Genomic DNA, 27,751 nt, shown 5'->3' on the forward strand with positions numbered 1-27,751 from the left:
TTGCTACCTGCTCCTTCAATATGTCCTTGACATATGTGTGACCATAATTCAACATTTTGTCTAGTCATTTTTTTCTTTAATCTTCTGACTGCCTGACTGTGTGTTTTATTCAATTACAGGACATTAGTGCTGAATACTAATATATCAACAAAATATATCAGCAAATATATCTAATATACTTACTAATATATCAGCAAAAACCCATATTCACATGCTACTTAGCAATATGGTCATTTAGTAAAATGTCCTACCTGTATAACCCACAACTCGCCTTTTTTATCACTGTGTACACACTTTAAAACAGGAACTTTTATCTTCCTATGCATTTATTCTGCTTCTTGGAGAGTATGTCCCACCATCTAATGCTGCCAAACATTATCATAGTATAAATGACTTAACATATTTGCCATGTATCAACCTTTAGTTCCCCTTTGTGCTATGATTTTGTAGCAGCACAAAGAAAAAGCTGATATTTGAACCCTTTACTAAAAACCTCAAAGCTTTGTCATAATGTTCCCAGGTCATTTGCTTTGAACATAATAAAGCTAACCAAAGTACAAAGGTATCAGAAAGGTAAAACTCCTGCTATTTAAGTGAAAGTAAGAAAAGTTGTCACAGAGATACAGAGTTTGTGTTCATTAAGTACAACCATCACAACTTACTCTTACTAATCATGAGAGCTTATATACAAAAAAGAACAGTATCGTGTTATTTTTTACAAGTAGGTACTTGGATCCCTCATTAACCAACCTACACATTAAATTGCTTGCTTCAAGTCAAAAGCACTGTTCAGTTTAAATTCCTGAAACATACTGCTTTACTAGAAGACTCGGCCAGTACATTTAAAGGTTAGACAATTTCCAAGTTTTTTTGACTGTTTAAAAGTACAACATATGTTTGAGAAAATGAAACGATTCTCTATCATCATTAGTGGGTAGTGTAATTTTAGCTTCACATGCACATGATGGGAAAATAAGACAAAACTGAATTTTTAGAATTTATAAAAATATACATAATAATCAAATGTCATCCTGACTGCATTTCTACTGAACAGTTTTGTATTGATTACACTGGGTGAAGCGATAGCTACAGATTTTTTTTTGCACTTATATTCTACTGTATATTCAAAAAAACAAGTCTTACATAATTTGCTTATGATTTCAAAATACTTTACTAAAAATATCAAGTGTTTTTCTATAAATCCTTGCTGTACATGCAATATTTCTTTATCAAGTCACAGTAAGAGTCAGAAATTCATTGGGGGGATTTAATGTCAACTTCATTAACTGCATCTAAGTATTTTATCAAAACAATAAAGTAAGAAAAATAGAAGTCTGTAATTAATAATTACATTATTTATAGAGTTAGAACCCAATACTAAACAAAAAAGTAGACTTTTATAACTTTATGTGCTAAAATTCTGTAAGTGACTTTACAATCAATTAAACACAATAAGCTAGTAAACATTCACATGCAGTATGCCTATTTTAAATAAAAAGGAAACAACCCAGACTTACTATTACTAAACAATTACTAATTGTTTACATCTATAGGATAAGTGTTGACTGAAAAGAAAGTTGTTATAGAAAGAAATATCTTGCTTAATAAAGCAAGAAAATATTTTTCTTCAGGACTACGTTCTTCTTTCTCACGAATGAAAGCTTTCCTATTATCCCTTTAGTAAGAAAAACTTTTGAACATTTTATATTACATAAACCATACCTTTTCCCTTGTGTTTCACTATATCCATATCATATCAGCTGGCAGGAAAAATGACAAAACTTATTGAAACAAGCCAAGACAAGCAGAAGGCGCAGGTTGGCTTTCAGCAGCACACGATGACAGTCTGTTCCCGTCTACAGAGACTGCCTGGGAGCCTGCAGAGAAAAGAACTGTGTTGCCAAATCCTAATCCCGTTGCTGCATTTCACATGGTGCTGCATCACCTCTGCAGCTCCTACAAGTCTACTTCCTAACAGTCTGTGGAAATTTGTTCCTTGTAAAATCTCCATAAGCATTTCAATGTGATCAGACACACAGATAATAAAATCTGATACATTTAATGTTTAATTTTGCAGGCTGACTGGAGTTTGTTTTTACATTACTGCAAATTAAATGATGCAATGATAAATTTATCTGAAAGCACTGCCTTGTGCTTGGTATTGTATGAGTTTATAGAAAAAATTAAATTACAATGCCAGCCATTAAGCAATTTCTAAAACATATTTATAAATATAGAAAAAAAGATCACTGGCATGATGTAAACTCACTGTAAGTAAAAGTAAAATGATTCTTCCCACATTAGATTTCTTACCTCTAAGCTACTAACATAATTATGCTACTGCAGAAAATATACAGATTAATAGTAAAAAAACTTTGAGACAAATTATATAAACAGAAGATGATTATTTCTAATTGCAGTCCTCTAGAACCAGTTCCCAAACACACAGCTGAGGCTGCCACACACTGCTCTGCTCTCATGCTATCCTTTCTACTGACCCACCATATTTCTTCACAAGGGGGCACAATTTATAAAGCAAAGGCCTGGTTCACAAGTCATTTTTGCAAGCCTAAAAATTCCAAGGACAGCTGTGTTCTACTTTAAGAGAGTCACAGAGGAACACAAAGTGGGTGAAGGAGAATTTTTGCTAGTGCAGGAACTGAAATAAGCAGCTTTACAAATCCTTTTTTTTTTTTTGTTAATTAAAGATACATGATGGAGCCAACATGAAAGTACTGCAGCACACTGGGTATTTTGTGGCTTTCCTCAGAAAGGGTCCTTAAAGTGGGTCACACTTCAAATAAACATGAATAATTCCGTATCTGGTAACCTGGGTAACTTTATCTCAGAAGCAGGCCTTGTTACTATTTAGTTAACCCTCAAATACTGCTCTTCAGTAACTTGATCTCTGAATAAACACTGATTGAAAAAAGATTATAGGTGAGAATAACAAGTTATGGAAGGGAAAAAAAAAGAATTATGTGATAAAGGTAATAATGACAAAGGTAAAAGTAGGAAAGACACTGACTAGCAGGAGTTTTGAAGAACCACTGAGTAGCAGAAAGTGTGAAGTAAATGTGAGAGTTGCATATCTTCTGAATTATTTTTAACTAACAGGACTCATCACTTACTGTATTTAAGATACCTTTCTTTACAGTTATGGAAACACACAGAAGAAAAACTCTTAAAAGATATGCTACAGTTGCATGCTAGGATGCTGGGAAAGTAAAAAGCATGCAAAACATTCAACTATTAGTAAAACATGATAGGTTCATTCAGTATTCTCTTACAATAATTAACAGACAGCAACAAGTACATAAAAAGGCACATAGCAGAGAGCATTATGTTCAAAGAAAACAGATATAACGATTTCTGGAAAAAAACCCTATAACAAATGTTTTAATATTATTGTATTTATCAGGACTATCAATTTTAAATACAACATCATCTAGGCAAGTAATGCAAAACCAGCAGGAAGTAGCTTAAGCCCATACAAAAAAATTTATAAAACTTAACACCTTGTCATTAAACACCCCAAAGAGCAGTACCTTAGAACCATTTTATGTATTTAGGCTCTGGCATTACAATACAGTTTTCTCACTCTTCAAAAATTGAAGCAAGAACAATTTCACATGCGTGCTTTTGTTGAATAAGGCTTCCTAGAATTCATATGATAAACTTTTCTACAGAATCTTTCCTTTCTCTAAAAATAGTATCATACAACAATTACATGTGAAGGACTTATCTTTAGAAAAAAATAATTTGTTTAACTCTACTAACTGATCCTCTGGTATTGCTCTGATATTTTAATACATGCTCTAGTATCCAAACTCCCTAATACCAATTTGTGGTTTATTTTCTCAAGTGCTGGAAGCTGGAAGAAATATTTTAGCGGTTATATTCAGGGAAAATGTACTTTTGATTGACAAGGCATGATGGCTTTAGGTTCTTCTAAAATTTGGTTCATTGTTCCCATACAGATTTGTGTCTGAAAGACAACCCCTTGGAATTCCCAAGCATGAAAAGAACAGTGTAAACACCTCTTGCATATATACTAATTTCATTGTATCTTTTGGAGTCAGAGATGGATCAATTATTTTTGAGCAAAAGGGCAACAGTAAAACAACAAAGGAAGGAGAGTCCATATGGGTAAAGAGTGAGAGGAATAGCTGTAGTCTCTTCTTGCCTATTTTATGCCAAATAATGAACATGTTTCTACAATGAACGACAACATAGGAGGTACACACTCAGCCTTCTGCTTTCTTGCTCACTATTAACTCTTGTTGAAATGCATCTGTCAAAATCTAGAGTCTTTGATAGAGACATATGATATAAATATTTTAAGATACTTCTACAGAAAACATGTTGAATAGACTTCTAACCATGCTGAGGTTTACAACACAGATTAGCTCCTTAAAGAAATCCCCTACATTTATGCATGTTTTGAAACTACAAGTCACAAAACCCAGCTACTGTCCTTTAGCAGGCCTGCCAAATGTTATACTGGAAATGGAGAGAAATGTCAACAGATGTTTTACCTGTTAATATTTTAAATAATGGACATCTCAGATGACAATCCTGTTCCTTCATTTCAACAAAACCACTTTCTGCATAACTGATGGCCCTACTGTTACTGAGAGATTATCAATGAAAAGATGGCCATCTTTACTATATTCATTCCAGTGGCAGCTTCTACTGCCACTGTAAAGTAAGGGAACAATTATTGTTCTGAATGAAAAAAAAAACTTAATATAATGAATAAACATGATAAAGTTCAGACAAATAGTTGTAATTTTCCTAATTGCAAGGACATTTATTCCAAGATAAAGCTGAAGTTTGCTGGAAGGCATCTATGGGCATTTAGTTCATAATGTATTGATATTTTCAAGTATTTGGACATTTTAAAGGAGACATTAATGATTTCTTAGCAAAATGGTTTTGAAAGAAGGTAACCGATAAAAAAAGGTTTATAAATATGCAATGGATTTAGCGAAGCAGCTCTAGAATCTGTAGCTTTACCTATATATACTGTGTACTGCTAAGGTTCACAGTCTTTCATAGCTACTACTCCACAAATGCTGCAGAAATGTTCTTTGAGAATTTAAAGATGAACAAAAGATGTCATTTGAACTGAAAATTCCTAACTCCTGCTGTCCATAATAAAATCTTCATTCTAAGTGCCTATGACCACATCATTATCCAAAGTGTGAACCCTGATACCATCTAGCACAGAAACTGCTTTCTTCTTTTAAGCTTCTTTAATGTGCAGCATGATCCACTATGCAAAGAATACTTCAAGACAGCCAATCTGTTCTTGGCAGTCCCAACAAAACAACAATCTAACAGATTTATTCAAATACAATTTCAGTGCACTTCTGGCAGATAAACAATGAAATTTTCTCTCCTCTTTGGGGACTTATGGTTTGTGTAGAAAAACATAATGCTATCTAAATTCCATGTACAGTCTGATAATGTTCTCTATCAGTTGAATTTAAGATCATCATGTCCCTATGGTCTGGAACATATTATTTTCTACACAAGTAGGCTTGTCAAAATCTAACTAAACTGACAGCACTGAAGTGTGTCCCTGCACATACATACACACACAAAAAAACAGGGTTAGGGCTGTTTCAAAGCTCTCTTCAGTAACTCCAGTATCACGTAAAGGACATGAGGTAAAGTATTGACATCACTAACACAGCCAGGAGTCAGGCACCAGTAAGATATCCTTGCTCTCTTCATCTTAGTACAGGGTCAGCAAGAAAACCAAATGCTCTTCCTGTCAAATACACTTTTCATGTATTTTTCAGTCTCATAACATATGGACCTAATAGCATTTACAAGAGGTTCCATTCATCTGTGGAATCCAACAGATGAACAACACTGTTCCCTCCAACCCACATCAACAGCTTTTTTGCGGTTTGTTGTTCTTTCAGTCCAAGGAAGAAAAGCAATGTTTTCTCAACAATGTCAAGGAATTTTAGGTAAACAAACCACTACAAATGCCTGAGGGATGAGAGTTTAGAATTTATTGTGCCAGCACAAGTCATAAATGGTGTGACATGTTTTCAGAGAAGATGACATTGTCCCCAGCTGTGGGATTTTCTTGACAAAAAGGTGAAGGTGCTCTATTACTCAGCTTTGTTTTCTTTCCAAAGAGAACAATCCATCTCTGCAGAAGACTGACTATATGACCTCTTAATTAAGACTAGTCAATTCTAAAATAGCTTTAACTCCACAGTGACCTTCTACGACATTGCAAAAAGCAGAAACTTTGTGCTATGGAACAGAGGCAAACTCCGTATTTCCTACAAGTCTTTAAATACATAACTCATTAGCTTCCTGCTTCTGTGTCTGAATGGAACTGGAGACAGTGCATATCTGCAAGGAATTGTACTACAGTATACACCCTGGGAAAGGGAAAAAAAAAGAAGACAACAGCCAACATATTCCCTTTGGTCTGCTTGCCAAGTTCTGTCTCAAAGCTGAAAACCCCAGATGCAGAATTCTGGTGTTACAAGTTCTCCCACATACCTTTCATAAATTTGCCTGTGTAGGTTTGTCCCTAAGGGCTTTAGTTTTTCAAACATTTTGGAACCTGTGTCCATACCAAGACCTGCATTTGCAATACATTAAACACCCCAGTCCTTTCACTGAGAAAGTTTGAGCTCCATTTTGAGCTCCAGTAAATTATGCTTTTCATCACAAATATTCTGTATTATTTGATCCAAACCATCCCTGGAAAGCTTGTCCTCGGTGAAAGGAGAAAAACATTCCCATGAAAAATTATTTCCTCCTAGAACATACATGGGAACTCTCCAGCACACAAAATTATAGTAAAGAAGGACGAAAGGCAAGAATGCAGGAGACCATTTTAGCAGAATTTAAAAAAAAAACAAAAAGACTGAAGCCTAACTTGCACTTTTTATACCTGCCAAAGACAAGCTGGAAAATCTGCATTGTCCATCACTAAACACCTTAACATTTTCTTTCCTGTATAATTCCTAATTTCTGAAGTTTATTGAAAAGTTTTGAAAGTACTGGGTGGGTGAATATTTTCACTCACTTTCCAAAACACTCAAGAGGAAAACAAACTATACCCCAAAATCAGGACATAAGACTACTATAGGTTTACAAATACAGAACCCATGGAAAAAATGAGTATGTAAATAACATTTTCAAAGTGAAAACAGAGGAAGAATCAGAAGGAAAATCTGTAACGTCTAACTTCAGTGTCTTGCTCATTGCTGAACAACTCTCCCTCAATTGCCACGAATACAACAAGGCTGGACAAACCTTCTCCTGCCTGAGATTCCCAAAGGATTCCATACCTCTTTCAATCAGCTGGGTGAAGATAAACTGGTGTATGAATCAGTCACTCTTTTGTGCATAAACTCAGATTTTTCAGAGGAGATATATGCGACGACCCTGTTACCTTAATTACATGCAAAACTAAGAGTTAACACTGCTAAAACTTTATACACACTATACTACCAGGAAACATTCATTCCCTCTTTTCTTCTGAATGCCTGTAAGATGTATAAAAGAAATTATACTGCCAACTTTCTTTATAAGAGGTCTGAGAATAAATGTAATACAAAAAAAATTACAAAAACTATCAGAATTATTTTCTAAAATAGTGTCTTTAAAACCCAGATGTTAATAAGTTTCTGGCACTGTATTCTTTTTGTATCTTATATTTCTATTTGTAATTTGAAGATTTTAATTCTAATGTTTCATGAAAACATTATTCTTCTGTTGCCCAGAAGAATAACTGCCTACTGAACAGACATAGATATTAACTAATAACAGAAATTTCTTTCAGGCAACATTTTTAACCTGTCCAGGAGTACTCTCTGAAAGTGCATGTACAGAATCAGTATCAAAGTCATAGTATTCTTAAATATAAACAATAACTTTCTATTAGCCTAATTTGTATTATTATGTGCTAAATATTTTTTTAGAAAGCTGCTATTATTTTTGAATTTCAAAACTGGAGCTACTTGGATGATTTTTTTTGGCTGGATCACAAAATACAGCTACACTCTGTGTTTAATAATTAAGATTTTCATCTGATTCCACCTACTGGTAGGAAAATGGTTTTCTATAGCCTTGACAATGGTATAAACAAGAAAAAAACTTTGCTCAAATTGTTATTCAAGTAATAGAGAGTTGAAGGGACAATTGGTTATTTAAAACAAGGAATCTAGTTTTAAAAGGTCCTAGTAAAGAGCTGAAGGAGTGACATGCAATTTTTTTTAAATTCACAGTCTGTATTGAGGCTTGACTAACTTTAAAGCCTAAGCTTGTTTGAAATAAATAACATTGAAGACTGAAAAAAAATTGAATTGTTCTTTTATACAATCTATTTTATTTAGTGTCTGTACTCTTCTTTACAGGAAAAAATGTTTCTTTTCATCATTTTGCCAAGAGCAACATTTTACTAGACACAGATTTTTAAATGTTTTTAAATACATGCATGAACACAAAGGGCATTTTAATCAACAACACAAAGCAAACAGAATAAATCTTTTATATTAATATAATTTGCTCAAAATAAAACTTCCTTTTGCTTATATTCATATAAACATAAGTGTCATGGCAGAAGACTATCCAAGAGAAAATAACATCTCTGTTCAAGCCATATAAGCACAAAAAGCCAGGAAGATTGGCTCCATGATGGACAAATTCACCTCAGGAAAAGATTATTTTGTCTGGTTTGTAGAAGAAATTCAGCAAAACATTAAAACCAAACCTTAACCATTTTCTGAGGATTCCCAAGCTGGTAAAGTGATGGATCTCAGAAAACTAAGGTTTGATATATACATCACAGGCCTAATTGTCCTAAATAAAACATGGGATCCAGGCCAATTGACCTACATGACATCGCAAAGCCTGTAAAAAGACCTGACCCTTCTACTTGTTCCCACAGGATGGAAGAAGACCAGCCTCTCTAAATACACTCTTAAGTTGGAAGAGTGGAAGAAGGCTTCACCACAAATTGCCTAAAGGAATCCTAGAATACCCTTTAAATATCATAAAAGCACTGTTCCCAACAATCATTAGGAAAATATACCTATACATGTGCTCTTTTTTTTTTTTTAATGCCCACTTTTGGGTCCTCCTTTGGCTGACCATCATTCAACCAGGATAGGAAGAATATTTTTTTTTTTAATATGATAGAAGTCATTTAGGATTTCAGGGGGAGAAAACAGCAGCATGTGGAAAATGCTTAAAAGTTTATGGGGAAAGGATCTTTTCAAAGCAACTTTAGACACCAGTGTCTGTTGAGCCTTTTGAAGTGCTGTGGCCTTTCTGAGGGTAAATAATCATACAAAACAGTTAAGACACAGGAAGATTCATAGCACAAACCAGAGAATTTACTCCCAATATAGCATACATATGTTTCTGCAAGAGTGCAGACCATGTGAAGTATAAGCCTGTCAATATTTTAGCAGTGTTCTACTGAGTATGTGTTTCCTGACCGGTGAAACAGTTAAAAGGTGGGTAAAATTGTAAATGCTCTTTCTTCACTAAATATTCAACACAAAAAAGTGCTGAAGCAGCTCAATTCAGAAAGAAGCCCTTATACACCAGAGTGCAAATAACATTTCAACTCTAATTTTTGCAAATAAGCTGAACACTTGTTCTACTGTATTTTTAAACATTATTTATCTTTGAATATTGAGAAATAATTTAGTTACAAGAAGAATAAAAACTTCATGAAGCTTGGAATCACATATAGTAAGTCTGTAGAATCTACTCTAAGTGAGTTTACTGTCAAGAAGAATCTTTTTAAATATTTCTAAAGTATTCAGTTACTTCCAGTAATAAAACAAACCATGAATGTTTCCACTGGAAATTAAACCTTCCTCTTTTTTGTGCAGTATGACTGAACTAATAAACCTCCAGACACCTGAACTAGTGTGAATTAGGGAAATCAGAAGCATGTGGAAGCAGTAGCATTACTTGTTTTTTCCATTGTATTGTATTTCAGCTCTTTCCTTGCCTTTTCATTAGATAGTGGAACAATGACATAACATGGTGATGACAATTCCATTTCACACATGCATTGATTACAATGTAGTTGGATAATCTGTTCCTTTTCAGACTATAAGAACAAACTTACTTTTATTAGATCAAATCTGAAGCAAATCACAGTATGAAAGACATTATGAAGTACTTCCATTATTTTCTAATATGCTAATAGTAAGTTTAAAACAAAATAATTTTAGATATTTTTAATTGCAGATATTTGGTCAGTCTGAAGAAAAAACAAGGGAGCTGTACTGTCAGTCTTCCAGTAGATAACAGGATGTTACATTCCTTCATGTCCATAAAAGAGCAAATAATAAGAACTATTCATCAACATAATGGAAATTCTCTATCAATAGACATCAACTGCTCCATTTGTTATCCCATACTATGCCTATTCCATAAACTATCCTGAGATGTGTATCATGAAGTCATGCCCCATGTAGCATTGTCTGCAAAGAGAAATATTTAATAGTGGCCATGGTCTTTATTGTATCTGCCTAACCTAGGCTTTTTAAATAGTCAAGTCACCTCTGCATTCACACCAACTAGCAATCCAACATTTTTGGAAGCACGGCTTTCTGCAGAAAATTATATTTAATGAAACTGTGCTCCAAATGGGTGGAAAAATGGAATTGTGACCTGCAGGCAAAGGCACCTGAACGCTGTTGTAGGGCATGGCTGTACAGGTTCAGAAAGGCTGTCCCAGCCTCACTTGCTGTGTCAGTGCAGACACAGAGCAAAGATCATGGCAAACACCTCATAATCTGCAATAAGCCAGAGGCTGGAGAAAGGTCTATCAGGTATGATCTTTGACTAGTTGGCACACAATTTTAAACCTTTAGAATTAATATTTGAAGTGGGGAAAAATGGTTTCATTACCATTTGAGCTTTGGAGTTTTTCTTCCAAGCATCCAGTCGTCTAATCAAACAACAGCGCCAAGTTTGGAACTCCATTTTGCCTCAAATTCAGTTTCCAGATTATTTTCCCTTTACTTCTGACTGAAGAAATAGCCATCAATGCCAATTAAAAGTGATCATGCAGCAGAGAAAATATATCAAGATTTGCAGTAAAACTGTATGAATTATTCTATCCACCAGATGGCATATACCTCACACTTTACTTCAAATATAGTACAACTTCAATGACAGGTGCAAAGATCAGTTTTTTCCTACTTCTTTCTCTTCTAATGTACAAATTTCAATTATATTTTAGTATTTATACAGTTTCAACAAATGAAAATACGTGTTCTGTAACCACGGTATGGAAAAGTGTGATAATTTTCACACTTAAAATACACACAGTCCATCTACGAGCTGTTTTGAAACCTTAGCCTTTGCTCTCCTAGCAAGGAGATGCTAGCACAGTTCTGTTAGGAAAGTTACACCTGTAAAACTATCCTTGCAGAGATCTGGGTCAGCATAAATATAGTATAAGGATTCTTATCTAATGAAGTCTTATTGTCAAAAGGACTGCAGAAAGAAATATTTTATCATCATGGGTATCACACCACATTCTCAGTGTTACTTGTGATTATATATGTATGTACATGTATATATACATCCAAACCAGGTCGAAGAAGAAATCAGTGATGACAGTGATGCAGCAGCCCTGTCAATACTTTCAAAGAGTGTTTCAGTGGAACTTAAGCCCAAATTTTCAAATTGGACTCCTAAAAATCAAACTTGTAAATCCCTAAGATTTCTAACTGTTGCTGGTCTGATTATGAGGAACGCAGGGCATTCAGCATCTTGAAAATCATAGCAGTTTTATCCAATAGACCAATTAGGAAATTAGTATGTGTCATTTAAACACGTGATTTTGGCTGCAATTTTTCTGAATAGCATCAAAGTGTGAATTCTAACTTCAGAAAAATACAATGAGAACTATGGTATAAACAAAGCTTTCTCAGATCATCTCCCTCTTGTTTTGACTCAACTCTGACAAATAGTTCAAACTTTCATGCTTTCATTGGCTGATGTCAGTCAGACCAATTGTATCTGCCCATGGTATTAGGCTAAGTTAAAAGCACTATGTTGGACAACTTGACAACAGCTGGCTGGAGAGGAGCAACTTGCAACAATTAGCAAAATGCAAATAGCCTTTGAACCAGGGATGTACAAAGTCTAATAGTCCTAGAGCCATTTGATCCAAGCAAATCCTATGACCAAACGTGATTCAGGCAGGACACACAAAACATTTCTTTTATGCCCTTTATTCTTACCTAAGTTGTATGTCAATAAATGCAGAGGATCAACTCCTGGACCACATGTTAAGGGACATACTAATAAGGAGATCCACTAACTAATGATCATATAGAAGTGAAAATTGGATAAAGTATGTTAATAAGTATTTCTCTCATGTGCTAGAGAAAAAACTGGTACCAGTGACTTGCCTATAGTGCTTGCTTGCATAAAGAAGTTAAAAATTAGAAAAGTGAATTAAAAATTAGAAAAATTAAAACTGCAGAATGCTCAGTGGCAACAACTCTGCCGTCTTTCAAAAACAGTGTGGTTTCAAATTTCCAGTTAATATTTTGTCAATGCTTAATCAATTTCATGAATGTTTCTTAATGAAAAAAAATCACAATGAGGCAAATATCTAGAAGAAAATATATTATGGTTTTCCACATTACAAAATAATGAATAATCTATTCTAGAAAAACATGCCCCAAACACTTTGTTATCCTACAATGGTAATCTTGACAAGTCATTAAGAAGTTTCTTCCTCAGTCTTAATGGGTCTTGAAGTCTTTAACATCTTAGCATTTTGGCCAAACAACATGGCAAGATTTTTATAAAAAATATCTGTAAACCTTGAAACTTGTTTTACCATCCTGCAGACATGCTGCACTATCGAGCCCCAGCTCACCTAGCAGGGGCGAGGAGGGACTCCCTCCCAAGCAGCTGGAACTCACACAGGCACAAAGAGAAGCTCTATGATGTGACTCAGGACAAGCTTAAGAGATAAGGGATGCTAATAGGCTGCTCTCCAAACATGAAAACAAGTTATCATCTACACTGTATTTATGGGGCCCAACATAGTATTTATCAACAGAATATAAAGCAAATAATGTAATCTCAGTAAAAAACTTCAAAATTTGATCCAACAAAGTCATGGACTCAGTCATGGGTTTCCAAGCTGTGGTGCACATACTCTTAATGACACACAAATGTCAGTTAAGCAACCAAAAACCTCTTCTTGCATGTGCACAAGTACTGCTGGTACCATGGGGATGGTAATATAGGAGCAAGGAATGGTGTCTTCTTGTCCCTGGGAGAAAGGTGGAAGTCTGCAAATCTCTGGAAAGCACAGAGACTCCAACTAGCAGCAGCAGTGTTAAATATTTTGATATGCCTCATCTTAGCCTTCTAAGAAACTTTGTTATTCTAAGCTTTCCAAAATTACGAGTCATTCTATTTCATTGTTTAATTTCCTTTGTTGACCAGGTAAGAATTCAAAACCAATTTTTATCAAACTTGAGACTCTAACTCTTCTTGAAGATCTGTTTTTTTTTTTTTTAACTAACAATAATTTTTTTAAAAGCTGATCAGTTTATCAAATATTCTCCATAGCAGAAATGTTGTTGAGAAAAAAACCCTATAAAATATCATCTAATTAAAAACCCAAGAAGGTAGTAAAATCGCCCAACTACTGAGCCTTGCCACACATGCTTGGCCTTGTCACATCAAGCCTTGCCAAAGTGTCTCAATTCACAATGATTTAAAAATCAAATGATGACTGGTAATCTCTCTAAAAATTCTATTCATTTTCTTTATATTTCTACTGGAAAGTACAAACTCTGTACATAACTATCATTACAGCACTAGCACTGGTTTACATATGTCTTAGTGCCACAGAAAACCAGCAAATCTCTTAGTTCTGGTTAGGTTTTTGCTCTCTACATTTTTCAAGTCCCAAAACTGAAAGGAAAGTACAAACTCTGTACATAACTATCATTACAGCACTAGCACTGGTTTACATATGTCTTAGTGCCACAGAAAACCAGCAAATCTCTTAGTTCTGGTTAGGTTTTTGCTCTCTACATTTTTCAAGTCCCAAAACTGAAAGGACGCTTTGTCAGCTATCTTTTATTTTCCTTCCAAGTTTTTCATAGAACACTGGCTCCTTTTCATTAGTTCTTTCAGTTAACTACCTTTCATATCCCATTAGCAAGTTCACCCACTACTGTTAAATCAATTTCCATGTCCTTTATGTAATGAAAAAAGGGGTTTTAAAGTTTTTATTCTCTTAGATCCACTGAGTCACAACCACATGGGTATGTCCTGTGAATCTGCTTTCATCTTGGCTGTTGTTTTCCTTGCGGTTTTTTGCAGACTGGCAGAATTTAAATTCAGCAAGGATTAGAGGAATCTGGTCATCAATGCCCAATATAAATATTAATTAGCAAATACTTATTATTTCCTGATGATTACAGTAGAAAAAAAACCCTTACAAACATACTATGCTCTATCATAGTTTGATTTCACTTTGGCCAAAAATACCAGCTCTTTAGGAAAGGAAATTGCAGTCTCGAAGTGTAATAGTATAACCATTTGCATATCAATCACCCAATGTAATGTTTGAATGCTGTTTACTAACCTTTACATGAAAAAAACAAAAAATCCTGAAAAAGAATATGGGAAAAAAGAGGACAAAATAAAATTTTGAACTGAAATATAATAGCTAAAAATGGAACAGTTGCCACATGGGAATTTGAGCTCCACAAAGCTGGACTTACATAAGTAGGAATGCCCATTAAGACCATGCAATTTCATGAAGAAGGAATTTCAGCCTTAAATACTAGACTTGGCTGAATGTAGATTGTGAATATTAAAAAAAAGTACTATCTAATAGTAGAGAACTAAAGAAAAATATACTGTGAAATTCTTTCCCTCTATAAAGAAAATGAAGAAGAAAGGAGACTCCACAAAGACCACCAGTGTAGGGAATAGTAAGCATGTTGAATGTAAGCTCAAGAATGGCATTAGAAGACAAGATCAGAAAACTATTTGATAGGCTTGATGTAAAAACAGTAAAGCTAGTTAGAAGGAGTTATAAATAACTAGAACTTTCAAGGGAGAGAGGAAAATGCTTCCCCCTTCCTATCACTGAATTTAATGAGAATTCCCATGGAGACTTCCAAGGTTAGGAAGCCTTGAAAGAGAGCAGATCTTGGAGACAGTCACCAAAAGGAACCTGGGGAGAAGGAGCCTGGAAAATCCATAGAGCAATTAAGAGTGCAAACTGCAGTGGTGAAACTTTTTCAAATGGCAATAGCTGGACTATATCCTGAGGATGTTAACTGATACTGTTAAGGCTGGCATGTGCAGAAGACTGCAGAGCCATGAAAATGGGAATGGAATAAGGCCTACAAATGGGTAAAAAAATAGTTGAGGTACCTTGTCCAAGGAAGCAAATGCATGCTCTGAGGTGCTGGAGCTGGGACCTTCACTACAGACCCAGCTCCTCCTCTGCTACTCGCTGATAAGAAATTCAGTGATCTAACTGTAAAGAATATTTAAAGCCGTCAATCCAGGGGACTGACCATGGGAGAAGTCATGCTACCAACTGTCTCTGTGTGCTTTTCTATCGTGCCAGAGGGTGCAGACTAAATAAAATCTGACCACTCAGCTTTCCGGGGAGGACTAAAACAGCACAAGGGACAGGTGTGGCTGGATGCCACAGAACAGCCCGCTACTCTAGAACCAAAAAAACTGGGGCAACAGGTGATCCTTCCACAATCCTACAGAGAAATTACTTCAAATCTGAAGATAGGGAGCAATAGTTTCATTATTATCTATATAAACACCTTTTGGGTTAGTAACTAAGTCGTTCAAAGGTCCTGAAGAAAGACATCTGAAGCAAGGACAAAACACAGCTGCTCTCTATGTGGATATGGAGTCAGTTCACCATGAACAAAACAGAAACAAAGTGTACTGAACAAGCCTGTTCTAATAGGCAGGAAATATACCAACTATTCCCTGTCTTCCCTGATACACCAGACCTGCTTTATTCTGAAAACATATATCAAACTCAGTTTTAAAACTCCAAAGTTATTTGTATGATTACAAAAATGAACCTATTATCTATCCAAAGCAGTCCAAAACCTGGGGGGTGGCAGAAAGGGACAAATATGATGTAATGGTCAGGTAACTATGTAGATCATATACCAGATAAATCATAATATCCTCCTGCAAACACAAAAACTTGGAACTGCTTGAAAAATTCCATCACGCACACCCAAATTCCCCACACAAAGCTTTACCCTTGTGTTTCCGATGCTGGATTAGTTCTTCTATATCAAGTGAGTGCCTGGTGTAGCAAAAGCCCTGTAGTATATGAAACATTTAGGTAACACAAACAGTATTTCATCTCTTTCATTTCAGCATAACTTCATACTTGTAATGGTGTCCAACATATTTGCTGTACTCTTCCATAATTTTATAAAGTGAATTTAATTCTGAAAGAAACCACTGATGCATTTATCTCCTCAGCAGCTAAACCACTGGGACAAAAAACAGGAAACAGCTGGTCAAAACCAACATGTGATGAGAAATTTATTAAAAACTAGAAAAAATATGACTCAAAAGTGATCATCATATACAAAGGCTGGATTTGCATTTTTTACAAACCAACTGCAAAGAAACACTGTGCAAGCTCAATTACATATGCGACGATTCACAAATGCCCGCTAAAGACGAAAGAACTTTGTTGCTCAAATGCATCCAAACTATAATAAATGTCTGCATAGACATTTATTAACAAATAACAGTCGGTTGGTTAAGAAAAACAATTTAAAAAGGAAACAAAACCCCTCTATTTCTGGACTTACAGAATATAAGAAAATTAATACACTGCTGTTAAATATGGTTCATGTTTTACTTAATGAGTATAGATAACCTCTATCTTTTCTGCAGCCCCAACCCTGTTGAGTGACTTGGTGTGAATAGACCATTTTATGGTCTACTCCTTTATGCTGACAGCAAATCACTACATCTCAATGAAATGTTCACATAGCAAAAGGTTTTGCACTCTTGTAGTTCCCCCTGGCTGTATTTTAAGTAAGGTAAGTTTCAAAAGGACACACAGGTAACCCAGAATACAAGTTAATTTCCTAAAAGGGAAATATTCTGAATGCTCAGGAAATAACATGTTTCCCCTTGAAAATACATACATTGACATACACAAGCCACCAGTGCAATCCCAAGATTGCAAACAACAGACAGGAAGTCCAATGTTACAGCTCCCATGACAACAGCAATGTGCTTATATAAAGTAAAAAAATCTCACATACGCAAGGGTCAGAACTACAATGGCCTCAAGCATGCTGCAGGATGCTCTAAGTCTGCAAAGTTACTCAAGATAAACTCCTAATTAAAAACAGGAGATTGAGGACAGCTTGCTCTCTGGAGCATTTTTCTTGATCTAACACAAAATCACATTTAGAGCAATTCTCCAGGCCTCGGATACATTCTTATCTTTCTGCCGAAACACAAACCCTTCAGAATTATCATTCAGACTTCTATTCAGCCTAGAAGTAGTTCATAGTTGATTGGTTATATACATTTTTATTAAAAACTTGTTTTTTTCTTTGCTCTTATGCTCATAACTCTAAAACTCCCTAATATTAATAACTGGCAGGTAAATTTGAAGGTGAGTTTCCACCCCTCTCCTTCACTGGAAACTTACAGGATATGTCTCTTCTGCAGACTACAGTGCAGCACATAGCTGCTGAGCTTGCTGAGGATAAAAGGAAATTTAGCCACAGCATATGGAGAGTGTTTGGGAGACGTTTATCTTCTCCAAACTCTGAGTGAGCTCACTAACAACTAACTGCCTCTAAGTCTAGAGAACAGATGAGATCATCACTTGTTTGTAAAACAGCAAGGACACAGATTCGAGTCCAGAAGCAGGGCTTCCAAGCAGTGTGATAACATGAATAATAAAAAACAGCATAAGCAACTGATGGGGACTGAGGGAAATTTATTAAGTTAATGATCCTTCCTGAGTTATATCATAATTCATTACACATATTTATATAGGGAATATTTTTAGTTTAAAACTATAGCTTTTAAAGTGCTTAATCTAAGCTTGTCTGTCATCTTGGCACATGTCTGTCTCTTAAAACATTTGACATAAAACTATGGTTCACATGAACCCAACAGCTTCATTCTGCACATGCTTCTTTTTCTCCCTCCAAGTAACATTATCCCAATAGGAGATTTGAAACAGATTACAGTATGACCAGGATTTCACCCATTCTCTAATACTTGAAGGGAATTCCTAAACACTCTAAGAACAATGACTGCTGTAACATGAAACTAGAGCAGCTAATAATACATCCTTTGTTTTGTCCACTATTTACTAATGAAGGTCTGTATCCATTCTGATTGCTCGAAAACAATATTTACAGTGTTGAGAGACTAGCATGAAAATAACCAGTACATAACAATCGCTTTTAATCACCTTAAAAGAAGATTACATTATTTTACTGTGGATTCAAAGTCCAAAGGGTAGCAACACTCAACAGGCATTACAGTTACTGGAAAAGCTAAGAGAGAAAAAAACCCCTATTTTCATGAGAGTTCATTAGAATATTCAGAGTCCTGCAACAAGTGCAGGTGCTGATTTCAAGACAAAAATAAAATAAACTTTTTCATTGCTTTTGCATGCTTCTGTGCTATCACAGCAACCTTCTGTGTAGGTCTCCATCTTTCAGTATTTTCTATACTAAAAGCAAGTCTTCAATCTCAGTTCAAAAATGAATGTATCTGGTTACAGTGGAAAATATTAAACAAATTTTTACTTTCACACAATTTGCAGGACAATAGAAGCACTGTCTGATACGTGTGTTTTACAGGGAAATAAGAGTGTCTAACTGTATCATTGTCTAGTGAAATTATTAGGATAACAAAAATTTAAAAAAAAAAAAAAGAAGTGGCTACAAATTCAGGGCTAAATGTTATTTTCCAGCACTGCCCCACTTGCAGCATTCCTGATGAAGGCTGTGTGCTGTCACACTGCCCTGAGTCACCCTGGTTCCAGTGCTGCACTGGTGTCATTAGCTTTGAGTGGTGTGGGAGCACCCTCAGAGCCCCCTGTCACTCCACAGTCCAGCTCATACATACTTGGACAGTGCTTAATGGCTGTATAATGCCCAATTGTTATTTCGACTTTTAGGTTGCCACTAGTCCACATTTTCAAGAAAATTTCACGACCAGAAGGTTCATAACTGTACATTATCCAATCACTTTTCACACACAGAAGACTCAAATAGCCTCATATCTCATGGAGGATGCCTTAGATATTGTGGCAAGCAAAATTTTTCAGTAGACATTCTTCTTCTAAGTTGTTCTTCAAATATCATACTGGTAAGGTATATGCCTACAAATTACTTTCAAGGGAAGCTTATTTCATTTTAGAAAAAAAAAAAAATTTAAAGATTCTGAAAGATTGTAGAAAAGCAAGATAAATTAAAATGTATATGAAATCTCATCAATTCAGATTTTAATTATTCACTCACCAACAGAGTCATGTTTATATGGCACAGTTTTTATTAACTTACACCAGAGTAAACAACCCAACTTTTCAACAGTTCATACAGGTAATGGACATAACTTAGTTTCAACTGAGAAAGAATTTAGAAAAGTGTCCAACTCTAACACTCTAATATGAACCCTTTAATATGCTGCAGGGAGATTTTCTAAACCAGACCTTCATGCTTCTTTACAGTTAATGAACAGTCACTAGAAGGAAAGTCAGAAAATGTGGAAAAACTGAAAGCATAATATAAAGCTCTTGCCAAGACTCCCACACTATTGGCTCTAAATACCTAACTGTGGTCACAGCTAAAACTTATTGTTCATAATTTGGCCCAATGTTGTTAAAGGTATAAGGCAACTGTAAAATCATACAAAATATTAAGCAATTTAGCTCAAACCCTATCACATTATGGTAGTAAAAATACTTCTACAGACAGAGGGTAAATTTTCTGGTTTTAAAGCTAGCCTTTAAAGCAGGAGTAACTCAACCCAAAGCAAATACAAGTATAGAGCTTCATTTTTAAAAGTTCAATTTATTTTTACAGTACTTACTGAAGGGAAAACATAATTTCATGCCTATTTGGCTCTTCTCCTGCTTCCCTGATTTTTTTCCAAATAGTCAATTCTGCTCATTAACTTTTTTCTTCAAACAAAGAAACAAGAAATACTGGGTCCAGGTAGAATAAAAACCTGTTTGTTCTTACCTACCAACTACTTTACCATAAGTAAATAAACCTTTAAGTCTAAAAAGCACAATGGCATTTTAACAGGCAAAATACTCATGCAGAGTCAGATGAAAAAATTATTGTTAGAGTGGAGAAACACTCCAACCACTTGCAGATTATTTGCTTTATGTCATTATTTCCTGTAAATTCCTTTCAGCATGCTAGACTAGAAATTTTATTTCAAAATGGAAAGCAAAAAATCTCAAATCCGCCTGTAGTCCACACCAAAGAATCACAAAGTAGCCTTTTTTTTTGTTAAATAGAGGAACAAGTACAGCATAAATGTTAGCCTGAAGAGCAATGTTACATTTCAGGTATGCAGGGAAAACTATGAGGGAAGAGAGTAAAAGTCCATTTAGAGAATTGCATATTTTAAAAAATGTAGCAAGAAGTAAAAAAGTGTGGGAAAAGCACATCATTCTAACAGAAAGATGGCATGTCAGCAAACCCAGACCTGAAATTACTACAGAAACAATTAAAAAACAACCCAGAAGTAAAAGTCAGTAGTAATTTAATTTTTTGGCTACTTTGTGGGTTGTGAATCTCACAGAGTTTGGCAGAGTAACTTTTCTAATAAGACTCGTGTCCAGGTGATTTCATGTGGACACTCCACAAGCCTTCTGCCTAATAAATCAGATCAGTCATGGGACTGAAACACAGCACATAAACAGGGACTCTTATGCTATTATTAATACTAGCACAGAGGGTAATCAGGTGCTTTCAAGTTTTTCTTCACTTCTTAAGAATCAACATGGGCCTCTTCATTACAAAAATTATGTTTTGAATACATTGGAAAAGTCTATCTTCCAAGATACTACAAGATATAAAAAAGTGTTATACTCTTCATTCTGACAAAATATTGACAATTAAAGGTTACAGTTAACACCTGAGAAAAACAATCAAAAAGTGTTTTTACACACACACAGCATTACTAACCCTTCCTCTGTTAATAATATGCTAGCATTTGCAGTAACAAGCTCATGCATTTGGTCAGTGCAACTGTTGTTGAAACAGCCTAAGCAGACATTATTTCCCTGACTGATAGTGAAATACTCAATCTGTTTGTATTTTCAGAAATGTCACAAAAGCATGCACTGATTAGAATTGCTGATACAGCTCTGGAAGGGAGGAGGACAGCAGAGGGAGGGAAATGAGCCCTCTCTACAGGTTCAAAATTAAAATCAATATTTATATTAATTACAAAATATTTACTGTAGTTAAGAATCTGTTAAGAATTAAAAATAAATTATAAACAACAATTAAAATACTATCTATTAAACAGAAAACAACTTGTGCCTAGCTCTATTTTTTTAAATATTATCCAAGATGACTATTTTAGATTCCACATTAATAAAAAAATTAGAATATAGATTTTTATAAAATTTCTACAAAAAATAACATTTTTTTTTACCTCCAAACCTTTTTTCTCTCCTTAACTTTTTGTTAACAGATACCACCAACTGATTATAGTTCAACTTTATGGAAATAAAGAAATCTTAACACAGGACTCCTTACATTAGCCATGTATATCACAAATCCTTGCATTACATTAATTTAACACATGAGTCATAAAAACACCATGGACACTACAGGGGAAAAAAAGCCAAAAGCCTGATGCTAACAAATGCTGAACTACTATACCAAATCATTACGTGAATTATGAAAAACCTCCCACAAGATAAATCTATTATAGGATCACTATTCTCCACAGGAACAGATGTGGGACAATTAATATTTTCTTTAATTGTTGCCTAATTAGTATTTGGCATTTTAGTAGTGCCTTAGCAACTATGAAGAATGTCAGGTATATCAGAGTGCTAACTTCTATCAAGGCAGCAGAGTTCTTGCTTCTTAAAGCTCAAACTACTGGCACCAGGAATGTAATGACACAGCAAAGATAGTACTGACGCCTACAAAATAAGCTTAACTAAAGAATTTAGCTATTATGCACTGCAACTATGTTGTTGCAGCTGTCATCTGCAGATCTTGAGGTCACTTACATAGCTCAAGAGAATCACTCTGTGAAAGTCTAGCGAGCCGTCCAGATTTCTTATCTTAGTCAGTGGTGGACAGGTTTACTTTTGCCACATTACTTTACCACCACGGCAAAACCACCATCATTATCAGCAAAAAACAAAGTGTATTTCAGCTCTGTGAGCCTTACATCTCACAGATCCCAGAAACTCTGAGTCTGGGAATTAGTCAGATTGCTAACACGGTGCAGCTGAGCTGAACCCAAGCAGTGGATACCTGTTCAAGCAAAGCCAACACCAGAGCCTGCACTCTCATGATCTGTTTTATGGCAAACTCTTGCACTTGTGACTCCCTTAATATGTACAAATGTGAGGGGCTTGCACTGTTCCAACACAGACAAGCAGATGTCTCCTTAACAGATACAACAGCCATGTTACACACACCCATCTGATAAGGGTAAATGCTGCACTGTATTTAGTTACAAAACTAAGTGTAAAATTACAAAAAATATTCAAGATAAAGATCTTCTCTCTTCATACAACACATACATTAAATCCAGAGGAGTCTAAATCTGCATATGAAATACCTATAAACAGTAATAATATGCTACATGAAGAAAAATGTAACATCATGTATTTTCTATATAGTGCAAATCTTTAGTGCCACCTCCCTATGTAGAGGAAGAAAAAAGAAAAACTCACTTAAACAAATGACAGTTCAGTGCCTTTCCTTTATTAAAGCTAGAATTTTTATGTAAGGGATATTCACAAATAAGACCCACATTTTCCTACTTTAAAACATAAAGGTCTCTATTGTTCCATGTTACACCAGTACTGCTATGAAAACTTAATTTCTCCAACTTTTTTTTCCTCTTGAAGAACAGAACTACTGTTCACTTAGCTGTTCCAAACAGAATGCATGCTCAAAGGGTGAGATAAGGGGAAAGGAAGAACAAATTACCACATTCATTTACTACTTTTTCCTTCTTCCTTTGATTATGTCCATGTAAGATTCATACAAATGCCCATAATTCATTACATTATTTTAACCCAGTGCATACGCTCAATAGGTCCATATATTTGTCACATCCATTAAGTTAATTTCTATGTTTATGTAAATCCATCTATAATGCTAAAAATATAAGCCATAAACACATACAAATATTATTGCAGAAACAATATTCAACACTAAAATAACAAGGAAACAGTGCTAAGAGAACTTGATGCATGTTGTACATAAGGAGATTATATCAGAGGTTGATAAGAAGCAAAACAGATTTAATGTCCATTTGGATAAAGAAAGACTTAGAAACACGTGGTTTTAAGATTTTTCTGACCATGTGTTATAGTCAGAAAACTGAGGAAAACATTCTGTGCATTGTAGTTATGCCAAGTGCTTTACAGTGCCTGTTTATCTTTTGCTGACTTGTAGACAGAATGTTTTCTTCTTAAGTAATTATTCAATGAATACTTATTGCTTTTGTTTCTGAGTTCATATATATATAGACTACAAAAAAATCTTCAAATTAAAGCTCTCCCACCCCAAAATACTGTACATTCAGTATTATACAGTGGTAGTGGAAAGTGGTTAAACAGGCAAGCATGATAAAAGCTAAGGAACTCATGTCCAATTGGACATGTCCAATGAAGAAATATAAACACATCCTTCAGCTATCTCAGCTACAAAGCACGGTCCCATCACTCCCCCATAAAACTTAAAATGATGCTTACAATGATACTTAAATGTACCACACATACACCATGTTAAGTAAACCCACAGAACTATATTCACCCCTTCGTGGGGCAATGATCACACACTCTTCACTGCATCTGCTGTCCCAGCAAGTTTGTACTTCCACTGACCAGTGAATGTCACAATAATCACCAGCACCACAAAGCTCTGCAACCTGGTAAAAAACCTGACAAACATATGTTTACAGAACTCTTTGATTAACTATTTAAATGGAAAAATACTAATTTCTAGAAGGCCATGAGGATATTACAGGAGGGCACAACTGTCATGGAGTCACAGAGTCCTCTCTTCCCTTACCACTGACAAAATTTCATATTTGTTTGATCAATTTTACGGTAGTATTCTGTGATCGTACATGAATGTAAATGATAGATGATTCTATGACTCCACATATGCAAGTTTTCCTCCATTTCAGTCCTACTGAAAGTTATTGAAGACTCTGAGCAGTAAGTGCTAGAAATTTCTTCGAGAAGAAGAGATTTCCATTTATTCAGGACCAATTTATAAGCATAGCTTATATGACAACACACTCCTTTACCTTGATTATTTTCCCCTCCCTTGAGCTTACTCATACATTTCAGCAGAGAAAAACTACAGCTCCTTTCTTTGCTAAGCTCAGTAATCAGTGGTCAAAATATTTTATAGATTACATCAACAACTATTTAATTTCTACCAGCACAGAAAATATTTTACTATTTAAAATAATACATTAAGAATGTGCTCTGTAATTTATATAATAATAATAATTTATGCATTCATTATTTCATTCTAAACTTAGAATTCCTTGCATTTTGTAACTTAAAAAATCACAAATCAGGGCAGTATCAGCATATTATTGTATATTATTCAAGTATTACTTGTTTTGCTATTGTAAAATAGGTGTGGGGGAAATACTATGCTTTCTTTTCCTGAGCAACACATTTTTTACTGTAATCTAAAACTCTTATATATAATGCTATTATTATATTTATGGAACAATTATATCTTTAATATATCCATCAAATATTTATACATACATATATGTATATGCATATTATATATGTATAATACATATGCTATATATATTAAATTGTGTAGAGCTATAATATATAATTACATAATATATCATATATATGGAAAAATATAAATGTATGTTATATACCTTTTCTGTTTAAAATATAAATATCTATAAAACGCATATATATTTTTATTCTGTATATAGCTGTGTTATATTCTTAAATGCAAAGAAAATTTATCAAGAAATACATGTATACATAAATCTACGTATAAATATTTACCTATACAAATTTTATACTGTTATATATGTATATACATGTATAAATTTTATACACTTACAATTATAGACATATTTACTATGTGTTTATTTTAAACCGAAAGAATTTTAGAGGATACCAATACATTTTTCTGAAAAGCAATGTTCAGCATGAGGTTCTTCAGTGTGAGTAAGTCAAATATCCCATTCAGTGTTACTAAGTATTTACTAGTTGAAGGTACTTTTTTAATGGGAAGGTCATCACGCTAACAAAACAAACAAGGAAACAAAAAAAAAAACCAAACTCAAAAAACACTATGAAAAGCTTACCTCATACCATAAAGACTTCTCAGGACAGGAATTAAATTTCCATTTTATTAGGGACTGAATTATAGTTAGCTGTTCTGTTGTAATCCTAGAAAGCTTCATGCCACTGTTGTTTTTCCTTTGCTCAACATAATTCCAAGCAACAGTTCCTATGTGGCCCAATGGTAAAGTCCTAAAAATTGCTCTTGTTCCAGTATAAACTGATTTTTTAACCTCTTTATCATTTTTACAGAAACGTCTTATTAATAATGTAGAACGTTCCTTTTTGTTTCTAAAAAAATCCTCTTCCAACTCTTCTTCACAGTTATCATTGCAATCCTCAAAATGGCTCAGAAAGGGCTTTGAGGGCATTCTTCCAGTAAAGTTATTTCCACAGAAGTTGTGACCTGAGCACGCCGCTTTAACCTTTCGTGGTGCTCTTTCCAGACATAAGTACTTATCCCTTAAAGCATCTTCATACAACTGCTGTCCATTTTTATTCTCACAGTTATTTGTCAACTGCATTATGCTGCAAGTGCAGGCTGGGGAACCAGTGGTGTTACCATCACCATCACTCATGGGCTGCAAGCAGTCATCCAAAATGAAGCTGTTGTGTAAACCACACAGAGCCTTTGATATATTCCTTTCACTAGCACAATGTAAGTGAAAAAAGGCCACTTTATCAGGATCACTGCTGTCATTCTTATTTACTGCTGTCTGGCTTCTTAATGAAGGTCCATTCATTTTCAGCTGAATTTCAGCAAGCATGGCTCTTTCCAGCGAAACAGGAATTCCAGTTTCCAGGCATGCCTCTTCCCCTGCTAAAGGAGCACACGATTGATACAACTGGCTGCAGGAGATATTGCTTTTGTAGTTTTTCTGTACAATGTTACAGTTAATGTTAAGAAATTCCACTGAATCAGAGATGGAGCTGTTCCTCTCCCAGAAATTTTCATTACTCTTGTCGTTAGCCAGTTGTTCTCTGGCCAGAGGGAATATTTTGGGCACTGAGCCCTGAAGATTTTCTTCTTCAAGTCTGTGTAAGTAAGACAGATTGTGTGTGGTTTGCCTTCCCGAACTGGCTGTATGTCTTCTTATAACACTGGTGTCCAAAGCATTTTCAGTATTTTCATCTCCAGCTGACTGGGCAGCTATCACTTTACCCTGTACCACAGAGAGGAGAACAGACGCTGTCATCTCCTCAGAGGTCATCTTGACACAGTCTCTAGTTGCTGGATGTGTGCTGGGGGTGGGGGGAGGACCTTCTCCACCAGTCCTCATAGCATGATTTCAGTGTAATGAAAGATTCAGTGCTAAAGAATCACGGAACACATGGCAAAATATATATTGACTGCTTGTTCTTTTTGCACCAGTGGTTACAAAAAAGTAATTTTTTTTACTCTTGGGCTGCTAGGCTTTCCCAAACTTGGATTACTGGCATGAGATACTAACATTTTTAAACCAATTCCTTATTATACTCCACAATTAATTATTCTATCATATACAGTCCACACACTGTTGCCTCAGATTGTAGATGACCAAACACAAACTCCATGTCAAAGATGCATCTCCCCACAGGGCATTCCAAAAGTTGGTTTTCTGTAAAGAAAAGACATATATAGATATATTGAACAGTGTCCATGGCACAAAATCCACCATCACAAATAGAAACACAACAACACAAGTTAATTGTACTGAGACCTAGAGAATACCAAAATACACATTTAAATCTGTCTTAAAATTTCATAGAAGAATTTTGGAACATCACTGTCACGTTTTACATATTTAAATAGCTTGCTCCACTTCACTAAAGTAGGCAAGCTCAATGATTAATTTTAAGTGTAAAATCTATTCAGATACTCTTCTCAAGTAATTATGATTAACAATTTTATTTTAATCAATTTTAGGGTGTCAGCTTTCATTTTTATCGATTCCTAACCTTCACCCAAAAGCAGTCTGGCACAAAGTAAAAGGTAAAAATACTCATTAGTTCACGGGATATTTGACATCCGGTTTTCCGACCAAATTAAATTCATAAGTGTAACTAAATGTATCATTTTTGCCAGAGTGGGCGGGTCGCAAAAAAAAGGGGAAAAACAAATTAAAGAGAAGTTACATTTTGCTACAAATTTGTGGCTTAAAAGTTTGCTACTGCAGGAAC

General features: G+C 34.9%; 1 protein-coding gene across 5 annotated transcripts in view; it reads right to left on the reverse strand.

Moving 5' to 3' along the window:
• The window catches only part of PLCE1 (phospholipase C epsilon 1), a 115,560-nt gene extending 88,506 nt beyond the window's left edge, over window positions 1-27,054 (reverse strand). For 3 of the 5 annotated variants that reach the window (XM_068197659.1, XM_068197658.1, XM_068197657.1), the window contains exon 1: window positions 25,615-27,051. In XM_068197659.1, the coding sequence (XP_068053760.1) occupies window positions 25,615-26,871 (1,257 nt within the window). In that variant the 5' untranslated portion in view covers window positions 26,872-27,051. Of the gene's footprint in view, window positions 1-25,614 lie in introns of all 5 variants that reach the window. The other 2 variants (XM_068197660.1, XM_068197656.1) reach the window with 2 other exon arrangements.
• Window positions 27,055-27,751: the final 697 nt, after the last annotated feature.

This window comes from Anomalospiza imberbis, chromosome 8 (assembly GCF_031753505.1).
Source record: "Anomalospiza imberbis isolate Cuckoo-Finch-1a 21T00152 chromosome 8, ASM3175350v1, whole genome shotgun sequence".
Classification (NCBI taxonomy): Eukaryota; Metazoa; Chordata; class Aves; order Passeriformes; family Viduidae; genus Anomalospiza; species Anomalospiza imberbis.